The sequence below is a fragment of the Mirounga angustirostris genome, unplaced genomic scaffold (genome assembly GCF_029215605.1).
Source record: "Mirounga angustirostris isolate CCGP_5_RB_7025 unplaced genomic scaffold, mMirAng1.0.hap1 SCAF_8, whole genome shotgun sequence".
In the NCBI taxonomy this organism is placed as follows: Eukaryota; Metazoa; Chordata; class Mammalia; order Carnivora; family Phocidae; genus Mirounga; species Mirounga angustirostris.
In genome coordinates this window covers 50,342,515-50,361,556 of record NW_026991716.1, presented here as the reverse complement: position 1 = coordinate 50,361,556, position 19,042 = coordinate 50,342,515, and the positions used below count along the sequence as shown (strand labels likewise).

Sequence of the window (19,042 nt, the reverse complement as noted above, 5' to 3'; positions counted from 1 at the left end):
ACCCACAATTGCCTCAACCATTGCTTATATCGTCTTTTCCAGATATGTTGGTTTGGTCCAAACCTGCTTCACATCCTATACATTTAAATGTGATTACACTTACTTTTGTTTTCTACCTTCTTTCAGTTAACTGGCTTCAACTGAAGGAAAATCTATTTTGATTTCATGTGTACTCAGCTTTCTCTCTTTTCAAGTTATACTCACTGCTTAGAAAAATTAACACCATTATTACCATAAATATCAGATACTCTGATCGATTGTGTCTTTAGAGTAAGCAAGATTCCCGGTAAGTCATTTATAAATCAGATTGGGGGCACCTGGGTGGCTCAGTCAGTTACTCATCCAACTCTTGATTTCAGCTTAGGTCATGATCTCTGGATTGTGAGATCAAGTCCTACATCCGGCTCCACACCCAGTGTTTAAGACTCTCTTTCTCTCTCCCCCCTCTCAGAAAGAAGGAAGGAAGGAAGGGAGGGAGGGAGGGAGGGAGGGAGGGAGGGAGGGAGGAGACCGAACTTGAACTATTTGAAATGAACAACAAGGATTGAGTAGTAATATTCATGTAGTGATGTAATATTGTGAAATGCTTTAAACTTCAGTTCAGTTTAATGAACCTTCAGTTTAAATGCCCCAAATATCTCCTAATTAATGGCTGAATACTTATGTTAATCAGCTTAGTCATTTCCATTCAAAACTCAGTGTCTCAAATTTCCCTTGCCCTTCTTTGCCTCTTGTTCTTATTATGCTCTTACTTAGTTTGAAAGGAGTTTGAGTATCCATCCACCATTACCCAGGGATTACCTGGTCTGATGGCCAGGTTTGAGTGCCTATTATCTTTGAGGCTGCCTTAGGTCCCACTTGTCAGGCTCCTCACTTCACTTTTGCTACCCTGGCATCCCACCCAACTGGATGGGAGATTTTGAGTCTTGTACTCCCTCCAGCATACACGTTTGGAAGCAGGACCAGTCCCTGTATTCTAGGGCTCCCCTAAACCTATCTGGAACTCCTATCACCCATTCCCCCAACCACATCCCTGGTACTCAGCGGAGAGGAGGAGCTTTCAACTCAGGGACCCAGGAAGCACGTTGTCATATCTTTTTAAATTATTCCACTACCCAGTGGAGGCCAGTTCTTTGGGTTATAAGAATGCTTAACCATAAATTTGAACATTACCAAAGCTATGGATCACCCCAGATGTAAATGAGAAGAAATAGGTATGCAATGAAAGATTAAGAATTAAAGCTAGTCTTGAACAAGCAGGGATGCTTTAAGAAGCGACATGTTAAATATCCAGTTTTTTTTTTTTTTTTTAAGATTTTATTTATTTATTTGACAGAGAGAGACACAGCGAGAGAGGGAACAACAAACAGGAGGAGTGGAAGCAGGAGAAGCAGGCTTCCCGCCGAGCAGGGAGCCCGATGCAGGGCTCGATCCCAGGACCCTGGGATCATGACCTGAGCCGAAGGCAGACGCTTAATGACTGAGCCACCCAGGCGCCCCAAATATCCAGTTTTTTATATCTGTAATGATTTCCAAGAAACCATCTTCTACCTTTCACTAGAGTTGATTCTATATCCCATTCCAGTTAATGGATCATCTTAGTTATTAAAGCTAGAAATCACTGCTTTTGTCAATGACACCTCTTTCTTCCATTATTATTCATTTAGACACTATTTTACCTCATAAATGTCAAATTTGTTCCTTAACAATCTTTTTCCCCTTCTGCTTCATTTTAAGTACTCATCACCAGTGACTTCATGGATTGTACTAATTTTCTACCAAGTACTTCTACTTACATATTTCTCAACCTTCTATCCATCTCAGTTATTGCTCCCCTGATAACAAAATTTGAGTAAAACAAATGCTGATGATGTCATGATTATTCATGAACCATAAGTAGCTCTTTATTTCTTAGGGAATAAATTTCATCCCCCAGAGAAAGGCATTCAGGGCCTATCATGATCTGGAACTGTACTCCTTCCACACCTCAACAGCCCCTACAATATAAGTCTCATTAAAATATTCTCAGTACATCCTTGGCCTGTTCATCATATGTGCCTTTTCTCAAGCTGTTCCGTCTCTGTAGAGTATCTTTTCCCTCACCATCCTCCACTTGTCAACATCCTTCAAGGCCCAAAGCAGAGCCAAACTATTCATCAACCTTTTCACACTGCCCCTCCTTGCTCTACTGCAAAATATAGATACTGTCTCACTGGTGTTTCTGAATAGCTCTGTTTGTAATTCTCATAGCAGCTACCACACTCTACATTATTGTTCTCTGTATTTATGAATATCTTCTCCACCAGGTCACTAACTTAATGATGTGTTAGTTACTATTCTTTGTTTCCAAGTAACAGTAGCCAACTCAAGCTACCTCAAAAAAAAAAAAAAAAAAGGAGACTGTTATGAGGATACAGGGATGTCCCGTGGAAACCTCTTAGAGAAGTATACACACAAGAGCAGAGATTTAGAGGTTTTTCCACCTGATCCTGCATCTCAGCTTACATCACTTACCAAATATGTAACATCATGCATGATCATATTAAATGTTCCGTGGCTCAGTTTTCTCACTTATAAAATGAAAATGTTAATAATACCTACTTCCTATGATCATTGTATGGTTTAACACACCTGGCATAGCTCTAATTAAACGTTATTTCAAAAACAAAGGGAGGAAATGAAGCTGGACCTCAGAAAGATTGAGAAGCTGTCTGGAATTCAAGGGACATTTCTAATTCGATGATGCTTCCTTTTCGCTCTTACTGCAGACTCAATTTCTCTACTTTGCATTGCTCATGGAAAAAGTGGCTTGTCCATACCTCATATGCTCTACATCTCACCTTTTATTTTTTTTTTAAAGATTTTATTTATTTGAGAGAGAGAGAATGAGAGACAGAGAGCACGAGAGGGAAGAGGGTCAGAGGGAGAAGCAGACCCCCCGCTGAGCAGGGAGCCCGATGTAGGACTTGATCCCGGGACTCCAGGATCACGACTTGAGCCGAAGGCAGGCGCTTAACCAACTGAGCCACCCAGGCGCCCTACATCTCACCTTTTAGAAAGGTGGATTCTATCTTTGTTTCTGTTCTAAATTATGGGGGAGGAGACTGCGATTGATCCAATTTAGGTCCATCAGCTGCACTGAGGATTAATACGGAGTCACTGAACAAACAAACAGGTTCCAGGAACCCGTTTTATGAGAAGGCAGTACGAAGAGAAGGAGGTTTAGGGAGCAAACAAAGTAGGTGGTGATCCACTGAACTGTTTCATTTATTTTAGTATCCTCCTTATGCAGTTCTGTGTTTCCAATTGAATTGTATCAAGTTCACTTATTACCATGTATGGTTATACTTGCTCGCAGGACTTGCTATTGCATTCATTGTTCTTTTAGGTACATTATTTGTTCCATTCTTTCGGAAATACTTGTGAAATAACTCATCATGTTCTGAGTGCTATGCTACATGCTGAGCCTATAATGGAGTGAGACAGAGGAAGGCTCTTGCCCTCATATAGTTTGTATATATTACCTGCTATTTTGACTCCCCTCCTCTTACCAAAATTTGGTCTTCCCACTATCCCAAGCACTCCTTGGTTTGTGAGTACTAATAACACTGTAACACCTAATTCTTTTTTTTTTTTTTTGTAACACCTAATTCTTATCAGGCATGACTGTGCTCTCATTCTGTAACTTTTTTTTTTTACTTAATATTTACTTAATATTTAATATAGCATATTTACACTATTACATAGGCCTCCCACTAACATTAATTTGGAATTGGAAGTTATTTACCTCCTACCAGTGAAATTACAAAAACATGAAGGTCTAAATTCTAGATCCATCTCTAGAATAATGACCTCTGTGACTTTTGGTAGCCCCACTAGGAACTCCAGGGCTTAGTTCCCTTTAAATCAATTAATCAATCATAGAGAAAATTGAATAAATTTTCTCGTTGTAAAAATCTGGGATTTACAGATTCTTATTAAAAAGTCACTTCCATATGTATAGGTACATTTTTTTATTGTTTACATGGTGTTATTTATGGATCTGTCCCCTTTCCTTCCTCTTCATTATGCATCCACTTCTGTGCACACATCCAAGAGTGTGTTAAGTGGAGGGTAGGGCTGGTCCAAGAGAAGCTAGTGTCAGGGAGCTAAAAAGGACTTAACTTGTTTCTGAACTAACTCCCCGATTAACTAATTACTGTGTTTCTGAGAGTATTGATCATTTATTTCTGTGAAGACCTCAGGGTCTGTGTTCCCTTAACATATCTCTGTACCTCTGTCCATCCCACCTCAAAGGATAGTATTATCCACTAATTTCTAGCTAAACTCCATGTTTCTGCCTTAATTCCAAACTCATCTACACTCTCTAAGGTTTTTTTTCTCTGTGAATTTTCTCTTCTATGTGTGGTATCATTCTTTACTTCCATTTACTTACCTCTGTCCCTTAAGCCTTCCAAGTTACAGGTCTCAAATATCCTCCATATCTCCCCATTCATATACCCCCAATTATACCCTGGTTTTCTTCTTTATCACCACATGTCTTCTGTCTCTATACCCTTGACATATACTTGTTAAAGCCAACATTTGCTGTGTGTTATGTGCCATCCTATGTGATAAGCACTTTCCATGGAAGATCCCACTGAGTCCTTAACAAGCCCATGATTCATTACTATTATATTCATCTTATAGCTGATGGGACAGAGAAGTAACATCAACATCACACAGTTAACAAGTGGCAGAACAAGTTCAAATACAAGTCTCCCTAAACTGATTTTTTAAGAACTAGGCTGTATGACCTCCATTTGTTTTTTCAGTTAATTCCCAGCTCTCCTAGTCTGGTCTCTGCTGAACCCATCAATATCAAAATTTGTCAATTTCATAAATACAGATTTTTCTCAGGTCTTACTTTCCTTATGTAGGTGAGGTATTCGTCACTGTGGTATAAGTATTTAAAGAAACTTTGGGGCACCTGGGTGGCTCAGTTGGTTAAGTGTATGACTCTTGATCTTGGCTCAGGTCATGATCTCAGGGTCATGAGATATAGCCCCACGTCAGACTCCACACTGAGCATGGAGCCTGCTTGAGATTTTTCCCTCTCCTTCTCTCCCTCCTCACACTCTCTCCCCCTCTCAAAAAAAAAAAAAAAAAAAAAAAAAAGGTATTTAGAGAAACTTTCCCTACTCTGGCTTGTGACATTGGACCTCCTCCTGAACTCCTCGTGTCTTTCACTAACTCATCTTCTTTTACCGCCAAAAGATGAGTGTTAACTAAATACTAGGATTTGAATCTCTGATATTCTTATTCCTGTCAAGTTTCTTCAGAGAAAAAGTGGAGTGAATCAAGATAATTTTTTAAATTTTAATTGCTCTAAAAGGTAACTGCCTAAAGCAAAAAAAGAACAACACTTCATGGGTATGTAAATGTATTATGGGTATATAAAAGTAAATGTAGGGAAATTATAGCACAAAGGATGGTTGGATGGAATTGAGAATATACTATTGTAAGGTCCTTCCCTACCTGTGCCATGGAGAGTTGAAGGTAGACTTATTAAAGTTTATATTGTAAACCAAAGAGTGCTAAAAAATTTAAAGAGGTAGAAATATTGTCAATAAAAGAGAAAATGGAATCATTAAAAAATAAACAAAAGATAGAAAAGAGGAAAAACAAAACAGATGGAATAGAAAATAGCTGGAAAAATGTAGATTTTAATCTATGCCATCAATTGGAATATTATTTCTAATTGGCTGATATAACTGTATACCCCAAAGCGAGTAACGGCTCAAACACATGGATATTTGTTCCTCACTGAACAGGTTTTTGTCAGTGGCTATCTCTCCTCCACATGGTAATTCATGGACCCAGGCTCTTCCCATTTCTTGGCTCACCATTCCCTAAGGCCTCATTGTCATCTGCATTTGACTATTGACAGAATTTCTGAAAAGAAATATTCTAGAAATGGCCTGCATCACTTTGCTTGCACATCACTGGCTAACCTACAGTCACAGAACCATTACATATTCATTGAAAATATTTAATGGTTTCATAATAGTCTAATATAATTTGTTAACTCTTTCCCTATTATTGGACATTTAACTTATGGCCTTTTTTTCCTATTACAAATCACGCTACAAAGAATATCTATTCTTGAACCATGAATCTATAACATTTCTAGCTATTTTCTTGGGCTAGCTTCCTAGGAAAAAACCCTTTGGACAATGATCATTTACTTTCTTGAAAGCCTCGTAGTACTACATTGTGTAGAGACTTTTCAGAAAGTTGAAAAAAGTGTCTTAAGAAAATGAAGCCTTTTGATTTGTCAACATTCTCTTCCTAATTCACACCTTGCCTCCTGACGTTATTACATGGATTAAATGAAACCATGCAAAGTGTTTAGTCATGTGCCTGGCATACAGTATTAATGAAATGTTAACAATTAAAATTTGACAGTAGCACACAGCTATTTGCATTCTTCCTCTGTCTTACACTGTTTGAAGCAGGAAATAGTGCTTATCTTCTTGGAGCCTCAGTCTTCTCATCAGTAAAATGGACATGGGTTACTACGCATTTCACTCTAACTTTGTGCGGCTTTATCATATATAAGGCCTAAGACACAGGATCTGTGACAAAACAAACATTCAATAAATGTTCACTAATAGTCTATTATTTTATTTTACTGAAATTGAGAATTCCCTTGTTATCTGTTTATCCGTTTCCTTACCCCCCCTTCTATGTACACAGTCCCATTTCTATCTCCATTTGAAATATACTAAATGAAGGTAAGAATATAATCTGTCTCATTATGTGTAGTAAGGCAAAGAAGAATGAAGCATGTAGGGAAACTTTTTCAAAGAGGAGGGAGGTTATATGAAAGTGTCACCACTAGCTTAGTTATCCCCCAACAGCAATATATATGCCTATCATCATTTACATACCAATTTTGGTATATACTTCACTTAATTAAAACACTGGGCTTAAGTCATGTATGCTAACTGTTCATTATCTGTGATTTACATGTTACATTCCCAGCACACATGAATGCAAACAGTGTTATTTCTCAGGTGGTATCATAACTCAGTATATAGTAACCCTTTAGAATGCTAGTAGAGAAGTAGCTCAAGGCAAGCTCTGGGCTTATTGGCAAGAGTGCCCTGCTCCATTAGTGTTATCTGGCCTGATCACTGGAATACAAGCAGCACCTTATGCTTGGATAATTGCAATCCTCTGTTGGAGGGTACACGGGCTTAGGAATGGCTGAGGAGACAGCTATTTCAAAAGGAGTACATTTTTAATATTTATCCCACATGAACATTTATCTTTCCCCACCCAAGTAACTTAAATCCAAAAATGGGTAACTTACACCATCAGAAACATCTCATTTTAAATTAAATCTAACATTACAGATTTTTTAAAGAAAAAGTTGATCTTAGAGGGTAAAGATGTCATTTCAAAAATTAACATATCAAAATTGTACATGTTCCTTAAGATTTTAGTATCCTCAATACCTAAAATTTGAGATTTCACTAAATATTTTTAAATCATGAAGATATAGGACATTATAAGCTTTGCAAAAAGATTTGACTCCTCTTAAGGATTTCTTATTTTATTTGGGAAATAAGTTCTTAACAGCACTAAGAAAAAGTCAAGATGTACTTTTCGTTAGCATATCAGCATGGTCAGGGCATTTAAGCACTACACAAAATTAATACTCCTAAGATTGTAGCACAGAATGATGTGCTCATGGTTTATCTACAATTTACCATTTTCCAGAAAAAGTGGCTACTAATATCTTATTCATTTTTCTCAGCACCTAAGTCCAAGCACATAAGTGTAGAGCTCAAGCAGACAGAGCACACGTAACTAAAGTCAAGTTTATCATTTCCTGGTTACTGGATTAATAGCTTTAATCATGAGCTTGGAGGAAGGTGGGAGCCAAGGACACCTCAACCCTTTGAGTTCTGGGTTTTAGTTTAGGGAGGACTACTAGTTCCCTTAGTTCTGAGGAAAATGGTTCCTAGCTTGATAATAGTATGCTACTTCTCAGTGACAAAATATGTAATTTTAATTTCTAATGCTGAACTCCATGAGCTACAATACTTTGTATGGATTCCAATTGCTGGCACAAAGAATGTACTTCATAAACAGGAAGACTACAACCTGTGGTTCAGTATATTTTTTATTATTCTATACCATTAGTGAAAGTTCCTCATTATATTATTAAAAATAACTTTTTTTTCAAAAGTGATTTATTTACATGTTTGTCATTTTGGGAGGCTGGAACACAGTGGGGTTGTAAATGCTCGACTTTAAATTGGTGGATTTTGAAGCTACATTGCCACCTTGTGGTTTCTCATCTAAAGATGCACTTTCCCTCAAAACAAATGCTTTGTTTTTCAATCTATGGTGCAAAAACCTGCTCATGTTTGAGTGTGAGCACGCGTACACACACACACACCGGGAACACACATGTGTGCACACACACCCATACCCATAGGAATGTGAAAGCATGGAAATAGTGGTTTGTGTTTGGAGACATGGGAAAGGGAGTATCTACAAATCATCTTTTAATGAAGACAATCTCTTGTATGATAAAATCATCTAAGATCCCATCTATTATCTTCAAATACATGGTATTATTTCAGTAAGTACAAAAATCGTCCCTCTATTTACCATCAAGAATAAATGTAGAAAATAAATGTTTTTCTTCCTACTCTGTCAAGAACTTGTTTACATCATAGTATGTATCATTTCCAATGGAATAGGGAAGTAGATGTAAAGAAAATATACATAGTAAAACAAAATTTTCATAGTTGCAAAGTTTCAAGGCAGCTTGTTTATTTTTTTAAAGATTTATTTATTTTGGGGAGAGAGAGCGTGAGCAAAAGCAAGCAAGTTCATAAGAGGGGGGAAGAAGGGAGCGCAGAGAGAAAGGGAGAGAGAGAATCACAAGAAGACTCCCCACTGAGCATGGAGCCCTAAGATCCTACAACCCTGAGATCATGATCTAAGCCAAAACCGAGTCAGATGCCTGACCAATTGAGCCACCTAGGTGCTCCTAAAGCAGCTTATTTAAGAATTAGATCATAGCTTAGTATATGGATAACATTATCCATTAAGATTTCTAGGGAGTAGAATTGAACATTTAATAGAGGTCAGAATTTAGGAGATACTGCATAAAAAGTGCTTTTAAAGTAGTACCATGATTTTTTTTTTTAAAAAAGAGAATTCAAAAGAGAATATTAAAACATTAATATCTTTATGTTCTCCTTCACAGGTAATATATACTTTAACAAACTCTTCAAATTTGCTTTAAAGCCACATAGTGCATAGAATTGATTCAATTAACTTGGGAATAGAGCTTACAGATAGAAAATCCCCAGGTCTACAGCTCTTCAGATTCTAGGAAATAGGGAAAGGCCATTTTCCAGGTAACCTTTCACTCAGATCATGTCTTATTTAAAGATTTTGTATGCAGATTAACCCTGCAGTCTCACACCCTAGAAAGATCACTTAGTTGCAAAATAATGATGTTAATCAAGAAAATGAGCCTTGGATTCATTTATGTTCATTCTCTTTTACATAATGTTATTCTACCACAGGCGAAAGTTTACAGAAACCTTTTTTTTAAATACTTTATATATAATTAGCATTCATTATGAAAGAATCGGAAAATAAAAACAAAATTAAAATAAATTACCTGTAATCATACCACCCAGTGATCACCTCTGTTAACTGTTTTGGTCTATCATCCAAAAAAAATATTTTTTTAAACCTTGTAGGCTTTGGTGTAGGTATCTTAAGTCTCAAGGCGAAATCTAGAAGAATGGTTCAAAACACAGTCCCTTTGTTATGACAAAAAGACACAGGAACCAACTGAAAGAGCTGCTAAAAACCAAATCTTAAACAACCTGATCCACAAAATATAATATTGGATTCTAAACCAAACTGAAAAAAAAATGCCTTGAGTGCCTGATAAAAAACAATGTTTGAATAAATCGAGGAGAATATACAAATCTCCCAAATGGGAGAATTCCAAGTGATTTCTGTAGATACTCTCTACCTCTAAGTGTGAGGCGCACATAGTGACTTTTCTCCAGAGAGTACAGTCAGGAAAGTGGGGAGCAGAGGCTTCCTTACTGCAGAACCCTGACAAACACTACCTCAGCCAGGTGATCAAGGTGCTTATCAGTCATCAATCTTGTTACAGTGTGTACCCTTAATACGATGTATTGAGAATGGCATTTCACCTCTGTGGTCTTCCTCGAAATATTTCAGAATTCTAGTCTAGCCATTAGAAAAACATTGGACAAATCCAAACTGAAGGACAGACAAGAACATTAAGTTCAAAATAAGGAAATCAGAATCATGTGTGGACATTAATACCATATCGATTATGTTCCATCAGCTGTGACAGAGTTACCATAATCATGTAAGATAATGTAACAATATGGGAAACTAGGTGCATTATATATGGGAATGCTCTGTTCTTCACCAGCTTTCTGAAGATCTGAAGCTCTAAAATAAAAAGTTAATCAAAAAGAAAAACAAAAGGAAGTGTGATCCCCAGATTGGCAGCAAGAGCAGCATCCGTGATCTTGTGAAAAGCTCAGATTCTCAAGTCTGAGCCCAGGTCTTGTAAGGCTGACTCTGGAGATGTAGCCACAATGTATGGTTCTGATCCTGGGAATGTGAATGGCTGACCTAACGTGCTGCCCAAGATCTCTGCTTTAAGGGGCTTCTCATTTTAGCAGAAGTCATGTTACTTTTTCTCTTTAATATCCAGGAGTTGAATAATCAGATTATGCCTCTTGGTAGCTTCTGATCATCCAACTGTGCCTTTTACAAGGTATGACATGCCTGCCTCTCTTCTCCAGTCTTCTCCAATCCTCTGATCTTCAGGGTTCCTTTCAGACCCCACTGTAATCATGTCTTCAAGGACATCTCCAGCACACACACATCCCCTACCTCTGATATCCCCACATACATGACCTGTACCAATTTGCTTATTTCCAGAAACCATAAATTCCAGTGTGAACTCTCTGGAGACAAACATGACCTTGGGCAAATTTTGTGATCCTGCTATACTTGAGTGTCTTCATCTGTGATTTGGGGATGATAGGAGGATATCTACCTCATGGGGCTTGGGGGAAGATTATGGGTTACTATTCATAAGGTGTTAGGAATAATATCCAGCACTTAATGAGGACTCAGTAAATGTGAGATGATGCTATTGTTAGTAGTGGAAGTCTTGCCTCCCAAATAGCTCTTCATTTCTCCCAAAGAAGCCGGGCTGGGTACGCAAAATAGTGGCTCGGTAAAGATCAAGTGAATTGAATGGGTGAATTGAGCCTAAAACATCCTATTTCAAACGTGACCCTACCACTACCACCAGTCTTCTAAGGCACCTTGACTCTGAGTTGCAGTGTTGGAAGTATTTTGTGTTTACATAATAGTATTAGGATCAAACTAGAGAATTGGTTGGAGAATCTATACAATCTGGGAATGAATTCATCTTACTTCAAGCTTCACCCCCTACAGTCATGTGATTAACAATGAATAACACCATTTTATTTTGATCTAAGATTATTCTACTTCCTGAGATCCTTCAAGTTTCTGTTAGCCTAAAATACAAGATTAGGTAGAAAAGAAATCAGCACCCCCGGGACTGTTCTAGCAGCAGGTGAGTAAGTGAGTATGTTTGGATAACGGGTTTAGATTTTGCTTATTTGCTCTTTGGAACAGATTAAATAGAAATTCAACAATTTACATGCCATAAATAGACAAGCCCTGAGTGTTCTGGTTTATTTTCCAGATGGGGATTAATGTGGTGGACTCGGCAGTATCCGGATTAGGTGGCTGCCCTTATGCAAAAGGTGCTTCTGGAAATGTAGCCACTGAGGATTTGATATATATGCTTAATGGCTTGGGGCTCAACACAGTAAGTCATTTAACATTTTAATATTCATGCCTTTCAGATACAAATGGGAATGTGTCTCAGATTTGGGAAGAAATTTTAAGGTCAAAATTTTACTACACTTTTGCTGTTTGCTAAAATGCACAGTGGGGAAAATACAATAAAAACTCTTTAGGGGGCTTTATAAAGTAACTTACTGCTGTAGCCCCATCACCAATAATGCTACCATTTCACATTTTTATAGTGCTTCATGACCTCCAAAGTACTTTTTCATGTATCATCTCATTTGATTTCACACACTGTGAATGAGAGTCTGTGCCTTTGCATTAGGATTGTTGTTTCTGCGCTTTTGTTTTGGATGGAGGTTTTCCTAGGAGGAAACAGAGAACTTGATTTTCTCGCAGTGACAACTTGGGCTTCTGAAAAAGAGCCTAGGGCACTATTGGAATGATCAAGAAAGAGGAGAGCTTAACACTACTTAGTACATGAGACACTGGACAGCAAGAATTGTCTCTTTAAAAAAGTTCCTGAAAAGTTACATCCTCTATAGCATCCACCTAAATTAGCACTTTGTTTTGCCACATGTTCGTTAACATTGCTTATTAGTCTGTAAGGCAGATTTTTTTGGAGGGGAGGAGGGCAAAAATATAAAAGAAAAAAGTTCACAGATGATTAGAAGTTCAAAATGTTTTCTGAGATGTAAAAGCCTCATCTGGATTACAACATGGAATTTTACCTCTCTCTCTCTCCCATCTTCTCTCTCTCACTTCACTCTACTTACATGACAGCTCCTGCAGTACCACTTGCCTGTAGTTCCCATTTCCACACCATTTTATTTCTCACCTCTACTCCTGGCTCTTGCTTCCATCACCACTAAGATGGCCTTATTCCCCATCCTCGATTTCACCTGGAGACTGAGCTGCACCCACCCCCAAAAGTCTTCTAGTGTCTCCCTGCCTAACCTCATATTGTTGGGTTCCTCCCTTAGGACTTCCATGCCAACCTGTGTGCTTCTACCTCTAAACCTACCCTGAGGTTGTATCAGGATCTTATTTCTGTGTCTAGCTTTCCCTGCAGCCAACGAGAAATTATTACAGCTATGCTCATTACATAGAAATGTTCAATCACATTCACTAGGAGATGGGTATCTCTTGGGATAAACACCAAAAGCTATTGCCCATCTTTCGTGGTTAGGAGTACCTATTATTTCATTTACAGTAGCTTAATCATTTCTGGTAGAAATGTATGGCCATGATAAAAACTGAGGCAAATTAGATTCTTTCTTGGAGATTTAGATGACTGAATTGAACCCAGCTGATGCTATGATGCATCTTATGTATCAGGTCATGTTCTAGAACTTGAGGGCTGAAATGCAAATAAACCATGGCTTCATTCCTAAGCATTCAAAATTTAAGGAGAGAATTGTTACATGGGGTTGGAGCTACAATTCAACCACCTACCTAGGCTAAAAAGCCAAGATTCTCTGTAGGATCTAGTGTTACTATGGTTCCCATGCCATATCACTTACCAAGAGTCACTAATTTGACTTATAAGATATTTTGGTTGTTTGTTCTTTAATATCCTTGCTATAGCTATGTCAGCATAATTCCTTAGCTCTTTCCTGGGTATTCATCCTCCACACTGGTGTGCAGACTTCTGACTTGCTTTTAAATTCATCTTCCATGCTATCATCAGAGAATTTCATCCAAAATACAAATATGAATATGCCTTGTTTCCGCTTGAGTTCTCTTTTTTTTTTTTAAGATTTTATTTATTTATTCATGAGAGAGAGAGAGAGAGAGAGAGAGAGAGGCAGAGGGAGAAGCAGGCTCCCAAGGAGCAGGGAACCTGATGCGGGACTCGATTCCAGGACCCTGGGACCATGACCTGAGCCGAAGGCAGACGCTTAACCATCTGAGCCACCCAGGTGCCCTCCGCTTGAGTTCTCATCAGTGGATTCTCATTTCCTGTAAAGCAAAGCTGTGTTCTTGTACCCAATATGGCCTCTTCATGCCTTTTCAGGTCATCTCTGCCCATCATTCTACATATACAGCATGGCATTTTTTTTTTTTTTTTAGAAGTTTTGTACTGTTCTTCTGGCTGCAGTGCCCCCTCTGTCCTCTTTCTCAATGACTCATACTCCCCAAGTAAGACTCGGGTCAGAATGTACCCTTCCTCACACCCTTTCCTGACACACTCCTCTCTATTTTCTTTTCCTCAATGGGTTTACTGCCCCACCCTCACCCTCATAATCACCTGAGCATATCTCTATTAGTGACTTTAATTATAATACGGGACTCCTCTCAACAGGGGTCCATATTGCCTGCTTGACACTAAACAGCCTGAGGACAGAAGCCTTATTTTACACGAAGTTCTTGAAAACTCAGAACATATCATAGTACATGAGACATATTTAAGCACCTGACAAATGATTCAATAATAAAGGCAATATTATTTTATAATGATATCTGTTAGGTAAAATGATAAAGGCCAAAATGAATTTTTTTGTGTAAAATGTCAGCAAATCCCAGTACATACTTATTATCAATGGAATTCTTGGAAAGCAAAGAACACTGGTGACTAAGATCTGTCTATAATCCCTTGCTGGGTGTAATTCAAAAGTAATAGACACATGTAGCTAGTTATTCATAAAACTTAAATAGCACTCCATTTAGGATGTCAAATAAAATGTGCCTAACATATTCTACCTAAAGCCATTCCCAGGACAAGACAATCTCAAACCAAAGCAAATGTTGATAACCGAAGAACAACTTTATAGCAAAAAGACAAAGAGAATCATTTATAAGTATCATTTTACAGAATAATTTTCTTGATCATTCTTAAAAAGAGAGAAGTAAACTACAAAGGAAACGTTGCTCTAAAAGTTTCTAGAGAGAATTGACTGTATTAAAACGATGATCTCATGATCACTGTTATGAAAAGGGCCTATATTTATATTTGTCTCTCTTAAGAAAATGACAGACTTACATAAATATTAAGAACTACTTAATAGCAAGGAAGCCTGAGTCTGTTCAATTTTAAGTCCACATTGTTTCTAGTCCATGTTAAGACATAGGAGTTTATGAAATGCTACCTGAGGGCAAATCTCTGGGTAACCCACCTAATGCTCTACCTCCCCTATAGTGACAGATGAGGTGCTGGGTGGAGACCTTGATGGGGATCTTTTGTTACACCAAGCCCAAGAAATGAGGAGCATGCCCTGAACTTGGCCTTCATACCCAACCACCTACCTGTCACTCATGGATTTACCTAAGCCTTTGTTGATCCTGTTTATGCTTTCAAACAGTACAGCTTCTCAGGAAAACAAGTTCCAAATGTGTACTAAATACTACTTCATTTTGTTTGACCTATAACTATTTCCTTCAACATCATACTGATAGTGTTTCTGAGTATCGTTAAAATTATATAGTTACTTTTCCTGTATTGCTCATACGTTTATCAAGTTGTTTGTTTATATAGTAAAAAGGTTTTTTCTTAAGTCCTTATCTATGAACTCCTCCAAACCATACTAATTTTAACTGCCCTCCACTGGTATTTTGTAGATTGTTCCTAGTTCTGTTATTGTCTTGCCTAGAATTTAGATACTACCCTGAATTACACTGACTTTTTTCAGGGATAGATAGCCTATAATTTTATATGCGTCAGATTCAAGATATGCTTTAATAAAACAAAAATCCAAAATGCTGATTATGTGATTCATGAAGAAGACAAATGTTACTCTCAAATCAACAATGAGTAACATTTTGTTAAGTAATTTCAGATTGTTAATTAACTACTAATAAAATGAAAAGAAATCTGTTTTGTCTTCTTTCTCCCTCCCTAATCCACCCCTTCTTTCCCTTAACAGGGTGTGAATCTTTACAAAGTGATGGAAGCTGGTGACTTTATTTGCAAAGCTGTGAATAAAACCACAAACTCTAAAGTAGCACAAGCCTCCTTCAATGCTTGACTTGAATGAACTTGTGACTCAAGGCTGGGAAGATCCATTTCAGCTACAGATACTTATCTGAAATTCATTACTGTCAACTTGTTCTGAAATGTGAAGTGATAGACAAGAGTGGGAAAATATAATTTTAAAGAGTATTACCGGATAGATTACAAAATCAGTGGAAAGCAATACCAATCATTGGTAAATTGCAAGCTGAAACTAAATAATATGATTTGTAGACATGCTTTTGAATTTGGAGAAAAGTCTACTCTTTTGCTCTTATAGAAATAACTTTTTAATTTAGTAGATGTGAAAATTGACTTCAGATTTCCCTAAGTATCAAATGCTGTGTTAATACTTAATCAAGCTGGCTTAGCACAGTATACATATTGTCAGTAGTTTATGAGCTCCTGCATAGTGTACAAAGTGTGTGGCCTTGATATTATGCATTATGCCTCTGCATCTCAACTTACCATTTGCCAAGTCAGTTAAATTATGGCCCAAGCGCCAAATCTCCATCTGACCGTACATAATTTTTAGCAATAGAACTTTTATATTTCTAGCATGACTAACATCTGTTAACTATTTCAATGACTTTATCTTGTTCCAAGAGGCTGTGGTCAATGGCAAGATGCCATATCCTGGAAACATTATGATCTCCCATGTTTGTTATATGTATCCAGTTTACCATATTTTCTCTTTCATCAATTTTGGTAAAAACCAGGATGGTGTTACTCAACTATTGAAAAATATAAGGTCTGACTTTCATCTCAATGTTTCAGTTGCAATGCTAAGAATAGATTGATACATATATTATAATCCACTTTGATAATTCTCAGATCACACCCAAATTGCCAAAGGAAAGGTCACTGTGATCCTAAGAATATTAAAGCAGTTTTTAATTCATGGAAAACAAAAAACAAAACCAAAACTGTTTTCCATTGATTCAGGGTACTTTGATTAAATCACTTTTTTTGGTTGATTTCATGGTTATTTTTAACATTGAAATGACTGAAATTTTATCTCTTGTAATAGAAAGCATTGCTAGAAATAACAAAAAGTAATATATCAAAGTTGAGAAGAGGAGCAGGAAGACTATGTTAAAAAACATTTCTGTAACCTAGGCAAATCATATGGGGACAGAATTATTAAATGCAGGTCTGTACCATCAGTTCTATTATTTATGTAGACTTCTCTAGTAATACTTAGTGATCTTATCTTTGAATAAATTTGAATTTAACTTGAAATATGAAAGGATCATTGTGGACTGTCTATTAAATATTCATCACAACTATTGAAATAAAAAGAAATTCAAGAAAACATGAGAAGTACTGATTACAACTGAGTTAACTTTAAAGATATTCATAGTAAGAATCACGAGGGAAGCATATTGGTAATTGACAAAACCACAATAAATTCCCACGGAAGAGGCTAACTCATCAGGTTGTGATGGGTGTTGGAGCAGGAGCTTGTTATCCTGAGTCCTGAGTAAATCTTTGCATTTGGATTCATGTTGGCAGGGGGGCAGTGCAGGGAGCAAACAAAATCACAGCTCTTCATGGATCTACCTGTTATATCTCCCTGTGGGTCTTTCTTCAAGAATCAGCCCTGTGCACTGGGGCAGTAATGGGATACCTGCCCTAGTGTGCACAGTAGGATATGTACCCCATCTTCTGAGGCGACTAGGTTTTCCTCTCTTATGGAACTGTGAGGTTCTTAGTTTTGAGCTATTTGGAAAAGGATCTGTTGGTGCAAACTACTTATAGAAACAGCCAGGATTTGCTGTTTTGAAATACAAACCATGGACTCTCCAGAGGCAGAGCAAGTAATCTGAAACTCCGGGTGCAGGTTGGCACACACTTAGAGCACATCTCAGTCTACAGATTCATTTTCGAGAATATCTCAATGTTTCCTATTCATACTCACTACAAGAAAGTTCGTGTTTTAGTTATTTGTTATCCTTTCCCCACCCAAACCATCTAAAACTTTCTGCTAGATTGGAGTTTCATTTCTGGTTTTGGGGGGGTGGGAATCACTAAAGCACATAAAACTACCTGAAGTCCACAGGCAGAATCCCCCCAAAGCCATATTTCAACTAACCAGGAAAACTTGGAATCACTGTAGGACCCACCCCAACAACCCACGCATAAACCCATACCAGAGTTAGCCTTGGGGAAAGGCTTACTAATGGCAAAGCAACTATGAACTTTACTAAAATACTTACCAAAACAATCTTTTATGGCATCCGCCCTTAAGGAAAATAACCTATGTTCTAGAATATGTAACATGTTTTATCACATGTTTATGTTGATGACCTATTATAGATTAAAACTAAGATGAAGTCCTCTGAAAACCACAAATTTTCTAAGTTCTGGATTCATGAAATTCACCAAGCAAATCAATGGTAACTGACTAGGACTTTCTGAGAAAATGCAGGATGCCCTTTTATGTTATTCTGATTACTATAACATTTACTTCCTTCTTAGCTGCACTTATATGGCTATTCATTTCTATATATGTGCATCCCATACCTCCAAAATGATCAACTCCAGATATAAGAGTGACAGCTTATACAACATTGAATAAGTTAGCCACAAATATCAGCCTTATCAGAATTGTCAAGAAGAGATAAAATGAAGACCTGGGCACCAGCCAGAAATCTGAATTGAAGTAACAGGCAAGCGAGGAATTGCTGTGAATACCAGTAACTATTTGCAAATTGCTTTTGTGGGCTAGGAGATATAAGTTTTGTACCATATAGGGTAGACCCAGAAGTTAAAAGAACAGTTTTGGAGACAGGGAAAAAGGGAGGATCCTGGGCAAGGGAGGGAGGCAGAGAGGAAAGGTTCAGTAATGGAGGGGGAGGGGGTAGAAAGGTGGGAGAAAAGGGCAGGAGAGAGGGGTGAGAAGCTATTGTCTGCCTTGAGCAGCTCAAAAGAAGGTACATTCTGCTATGGTGGAGTCCATCAGTTAGGCTGCTATAAATTGCAAATAAAAAGCTTAACTTGATAGGCTTCAGCAAGAAAAATTCTCTTCAGTATTTCAGAAATACTGCTTTTCCACCATCACTTAATTCAGTAGCTCAATATGTTCCAAGTGAAAAGTTTCTCTGCATTATCTTCTTTTTTGTCTCAGGGTATTGGCTTACCATCAGGCTCCCGCTCCCCAGGGTCATAAGATGG

The 19,042-nt window shown here is 37.6% G+C and overlaps 1 protein-coding gene across 1 annotated transcript in view; it reads left to right on the top strand.

The window, feature by feature from the left end:
- Positions 1 to 17,066, top strand: part of HMGCLL1 (3-hydroxy-3-methylglutaryl-CoA lyase like 1) — a 181,098-nt gene extending 164,032 nt beyond the window's left edge. The window contains exons 8-9 of the mRNA XM_045867038.3: positions 11,810 to 11,935; positions 15,780 to 17,066. Of these exons, the coding sequence (XP_045722994.1) occupies positions 11,810 to 11,935; positions 15,780 to 15,881 (228 nt within the window). The 3' untranslated portion in view covers positions 15,882 to 17,066. The remainder of the gene's footprint in view (positions 1 to 11,809; positions 11,936 to 15,779) is intronic.
- The last annotated feature ends 1,976 nt before the right edge of the window (positions 17,067 to 19,042 follow it).